Here is a 5,815-nt window from a genome sequence, read left to right on the forward strand (position 1 = left end):
CGGTTTGTAGTTTATATAATGATATATGTGGGATGCAGGTTTTAATTGAGTTTATATACAGATTGTAATAATTTTGATTGTACATGCTTAAAGATTTGAGAAAAAAATCTACATTTGTCATTTTTTCCTTTTCCAACCCGAACCCGTCCCTATCTTGATCCGTCTTATTTTGGACTTGTCCTTCACTTGCCTCATCCTAATTAGGGACGAGTTCGGGTTCAAAAATTGACCCGATCAATATTTAGGGACGAGTGAGGGACATGCTTAACCCGTCCCAACCCATCCCACGCTCACCCCTAAAATATATGATGCTTATAAAAGGTTAGAGATCACCTGTTTCAAACGGCATCTCATTTCCTGTATCAAACCAACCAGATATTGACACATGGATAAAAGAAAAATTTTGTAAACAAAAAAGTAACATTCTAATTAGTTTGAGACAAAAAAATGAGATAACATTGGGAACATATGATATATGTCAAGCTCACAATGAAAATTAATTACGGAAAGTTATTGAAAAATTCTTCATTGATTGCTCCTCTCTAGTTTTCAAAAGGCGTGAAATCATCCACATCTAAATCATATATCATACATTCCAAATTCATTACATCTAATTCTCTAATCATACTGTTCACAGAGAAAGAAAAGAACTCTTAGAACATTGAAAGTGTATTCTCATTTTCTTTAATTCTTGAAATTTCAATGATTTTAAGTTGGGGTGATGTGAAAATTACATTTTTCTATCTTTCTCATAAGTCTTCTTATTCTAAAATATATATCAATTATTTTATTTTTATCATTATTTTGTTTAGGTGAACTTATGGAACTTTAATCTGTAAAATAAGTTGACGTTGTATATTTCATCAAATATTATTTTAAAATATAATTTATAAATCATCGATAACATATACGAACTGAATTTATGTTCATCGTGAAAATATAATATGAGAGACCCTAAATTTCCTTCTTTCTAATTTTGAAAAGAGATCCTAAGATAACATGTTGATTTTGAAATCCATTTCTTATATTTGTTGTGGGTTAAGGTCTTATCTTCATTTATGAGGTCTAGTTCCATCTCCCATGCTTTCTTTGTAAATGCCCTCCTTAGAGAAATTTATAACACATACAAGTCAAAATAAATAAATTTATTTATCAAGCAACCAATATATAATAGTAAGAAAAATAAAGAGAATTATTTGGACACAACCATTAACTTGTTTGAAGATAAAGAATTTTTTTATTAGATAAAAGTAGGATATTATTTAGTGTTAATAGTTAATATCACATATTATATGATTATATCTCACCAAAGTACTAGCAAATTAATAATGAAAGACAAAATGTCAAAATTGATTTCTTATTCTTTTTAGAATTACTGTCACAAATTTTATACCACTCCATATACAACTTATTTCTTATTGATAAAAAAATAAAATATAAATTATATACATATATTAACTTTACATTTTCTTACTAACTAAAATAATAAGGTACATGAATGATATAAAGTTTGGAATAGAAGATAGTGTAATTCTTTTGGCTCCCACTTTTAGTCAAAATGATCCCTCCTTTTCTCACATCGAGTAAACCTCTATTTGACCAAACAATTTTGTGTATGTGGCACTTAAGATTGTGAGGTAAAGACCAAAAATGATCCCACAAATATTCTATGAACTAACTTTTAGTCAATAAATAAATAAATATCCAAATTAGCCTTCTTCAATCTCAACCTCAAGTTTGATCCTAATGAGAACTTGTCATAGGCGAATTAGATCTAGAAAAAAACGAAGCAAATATGAAGAAAATGAAGCTCTATTATATGTTTCCCTTAAGTTTGATCCTAATGAGATTTTCTTTCATGATTTGTTTGAAATTTGAGGAACATACTTAAATATTTATTTTTTGGATGGACACCAAGTGAGAATGAAAGAAAAGTGAGGGACCATAGGCCCTTTGTCATAATGAAATTAATTTGAAACATGATTATTTTTTTCTTGGTTATAATCATCAGAGTCCTAATTATAATATTATCACGTCATAGTCTATAAATATGAGAATCTCGGGTGAACTCTAGGCATCACACCTATTTTACTTCCCCATATGTATGTTAGCTTTATTTCCCTTTTCATTGGGGTAGATTCTAAATCCTCCATACCAACAAATTTTTATGTTTCTATGGTAATTCAATAGGATTTTGTTCAATAATAAATAATACATCTCATTTAATTTTTTATTAATTGACATATAAATATATTTAGGTATTTAATAAAATATCATTAGATTGATATAGACATATAAATATAAATAATTTAGATTCCAAACCTAGTGGCAAACTACTAACTCCATTAACATGTGCCATGACAATGACTACAAAGAACTTTAATAACATTTACTTTTCTTTTTTTAACTATTACAAAATTTCGCCTAAATTTAAATAACGAATTAATATCTCCACATACTATACAATTGTGCAGCAGTTCGAAAATTTAAAGAATAAGATTGTAATAATTATTAAGAAGTTATTAATTTATTGATAAATATTAATTCAACTAATATATGTTTGATCATTTTAAGCAAAAACTTAAATTTGAGTGTTAGAGATGAAAAAATATCATTCAAGAATTTGCACCTGCATTGTTCCCTTTTCAAAGATGATTATCTCTTAAAAAACACTTGTAGTTTAGATTAAAAAAAATTATGGAGAAAAAAAAAATGAATTTTATATATTGTTATTGTATCACAATCATAATAATTCATGTTTAATCAATATTGATTATTAAAAACTTAAAAAAATAATACAATGAATGATAAATGATATTATTGAATATGTATAGCATAGATCATTGAGCATAATCAAATTTCCTAAAAGTGTTACAGGAATAGTGAAATTATCCCACAATCCAGTGCAGCATTAAAGGAAAAACAGTTTTTTTTTTTTGTAGCGCGTATTGTTGCTGTCATTCATTTAAATAATAATTAATGGTATTATTAAGAATCCTCTCTGTCTCTAAGTTAGTATTCAATTCTTTCATATAAGTTTCAATTTCTTATTTGTTAGTTGAACTCACATCTTCTTCTTTTTTCAACTTTGGGAGTTAAACAAACAAAGAAAAAAACTCATCTTGGATCTACCCAGAGATTGTTTACACTAACCATGAATCAAAGTTTATTGCTTTCTTCAATTTTCATCATAATCTTGTCTCTTTCAGTTTCTTCTTTTTCATACACTTTTCTTTCTGGTAAGTTTTTTTTCCAGCTTTTGCTTAACCAAAAAAATTGATTTTTTTTCTTTCAGTTTTTTAACATCTGTGTTTTCTACTTGCAGATGATGTTTTTGAATCTCAGGTACATAAGGGTCGAAATCTTCTTCAGACTAGAAAAGGTTGATAATTTGTTTTACATTTTTGTTTTTTATTTATTTTTGGATCTACTAATATTTATTAGATTTTCTTCTTTTCAATGTATAATTATATGTACCAATTATTATTTTTCTTTTATTTTCCTTGCTAATTGAATGAACCTATATGGTTATGTTTTGTGGGTGTTGAAAGTATATCAAATCTTACTACATGCTATATTTTTGGATGGTTAATTATTTTTAGTTATGATCTTTTGCTGATATCAGTGTTTATTTTGTGGGGTTCTTTTTGTGATTGAAGAAATTAAAATTAGCATTGTGTAAAGAAGATTTGGAGAACAGTGAAAAATCTTCTTAGTTGTAAATATCTGACTATGCAACATTTTAGAGCTTGTTTGGTATTATTAGCTTGTTCACTTAGTCTTTTCTTGTAGAGCTGTTTCTGAAAAAGAGGGAGATTGTGGCATCTGAAAGTTAGCTTTTGGAAATTTACTTCTAGCAGCTTTCCAAAAGCTATAAGTGTCAATAATTGCTTTCTCATTTTTGTCATTTATTTTCTTAGCAAATGATAATTTTACCCCAACCCAATATAGAATTATATCTTCTTTTAAGTTATTTAACAAATTTCAGTTAATTTTACAACTTGTTTTGCCAAGGGTATGCCATGAGAATATCACTTTCCAGAAGGAAATAAGCTGTATTCTTCAATTGACATACCTGCATTAGAATTAGAAATGAGCTAATGGAGAAGTATGGCTCCGTAATCTGCAATAGTTAGGAAGAATTTCCGGCGAAGTTTTCTTTTCTGTTTTTATTATGTTGAACTATTTCCTTTGTGCTACTCTGTATCCTTTACCTTTAGGCAAATTTCCTTTTTATTTTTTATGGGGAGCGAGAGAGCGCACCTACAGGGGTTTGAACCTAAGTGCTCACACATTATTCAACAAAAGTGATTAGTATGTAGTTGGGAATTGTTTACTAAGAACTAGCAATATAACTTTGAATGTTACTCATCTTTGTTTTCTCAGTTCTATACTCTAGCTATAGTGAATGCTCTTGTGCATTTATGGTGGAAATACTATATGAAGATCTAGGCACACTCATTTCGCATACCATTTGAAGAACAATGACTATTTGTGACTGATTCAATCTAATTCTTGACTTATTTTGGTCACTATGTTTAATAGAATATAGACTCATTACTTGTATCTCTAATTGATCTACAATGGGTTTTTAGTTATGCAACATGTGTGTTTGTTGTATAATATTTGAACCAGTGTATACATACGTAAACGGAAGGGTTTGTTAATATCGACTTGATCAAATGCACACATTTTACTTCCCTTTATAGTTGATCTAGTCTCAACTCATGAATCATGATTCATGAATTCATGATGTTATGTATATCCATTGTTACCACTTGTGTGTTGGTTTGCTTGTAAGAGTGATGCAGTGATTTCTTCCTCTTTTCACACCTAAGCAGAGTACTGGTATGTTGATATGGTTTGTGCATGCAGGTTGTTCCGTGAATTTCGAGTTTTTAAACTACACAATAATCACAAGCAGATGCAAAGGACCTGCATATCTTCCCAAGGATTGTTGTGCAGCATTTAAAGATTTCGCTTGCCCTTATGCCGATGTGCTGAACGATTTACAAAATGATTGTGCGTCGACCATGTTCAGTTACATTAATCTCTATGGACAGTACCCTCCCGGCCTCTTTGCTAATGAGTGTCGCGAAGGGAAGGATGGTCTTGCATGTCCTGCATTGCCACCATCTGAGTCTGCCAACGATACCGGAAATCAAATAACACATTGTCCTTCTCTACTGCTGCTGCTACTCACAGCCTGCTCATTAATCATGTTATTCTAATGTTTCAATACCCAAAGTTTCATTATATTTATTTCATTGTATTGTTCTATAATCAGTGATTACTTTTTGATACATCATGTTCCACTATTATGTATGCGGTTGTAACCTTGATTGTAACAGAGATGAACAAATTATGATACACTTGGATTAATTTCTCTATTCTATATTTGGAGTGTTGGTTATAGATGGCAACTTTTCTTGGATATTCCTGTTACACCATGAAAATTAGGACTCCTCCTGTTATTAGTGATAGCATAAGTTTGTGAGGACCAAACAAAAATTATTGTATGCTGCTTGCAACTTTGTTGTTTAAGGGGGTTGTTTTTCTGTCATGTACAATTGGTTAGGGGTGGAACGAAAACTTCAGTTTGACTCGTTAAGAATTGGCTCGAGTCAAAATTTATGTATTACGTTTGTTTGAGAGTCAATGATAATTAACATATGAATAAGGATGATTTGCTAACAATATAAAAAACACTTACAAATATATACATATTAAATTCAAAGTCGAATGTACTATATAAAAAGAAATAAGGAAATTAAATTGATTTGAATATAAACTTTAATTTAATATTAATTTAGTA

At 29.3% G+C, this 5,815-nt stretch overlaps 1 protein-coding gene across 1 annotated transcript; it reads left to right on the top strand.

The window, feature by feature from the left end:
* Positions 1-3,012: 3,012 nt before the first annotated feature.
* LOC109339058 (GPI-anchored protein LLG1) lies at positions 3,013-5,432 on the top strand. Its single transcript, XM_019576424.1, has 3 exons — positions 3,013-3,239; positions 3,326-3,382; positions 4,876-5,432. Exons 1-3 carry the CDS (start codon positions 3,155-3,157, stop codon positions 5,229-5,231), a joined length of 498 nt encoding a protein of 165 aa, XP_019431969.1. The 5' UTR covers positions 3,013-3,154; the 3' UTR covers positions 5,232-5,432.
* Positions 5,433-5,815: the final 383 nt, after the last annotated feature.

The sequence above is a fragment of the Lupinus angustifolius genome, unplaced genomic scaffold, assembly GCF_001865875.1.
Source record: "Lupinus angustifolius cultivar Tanjil unplaced genomic scaffold, LupAngTanjil_v1.0 Scaffold_54_39, whole genome shotgun sequence".
NCBI classification, from domain to species: Eukaryota; Viridiplantae; Streptophyta; class Magnoliopsida; order Fabales; family Fabaceae; genus Lupinus; species Lupinus angustifolius.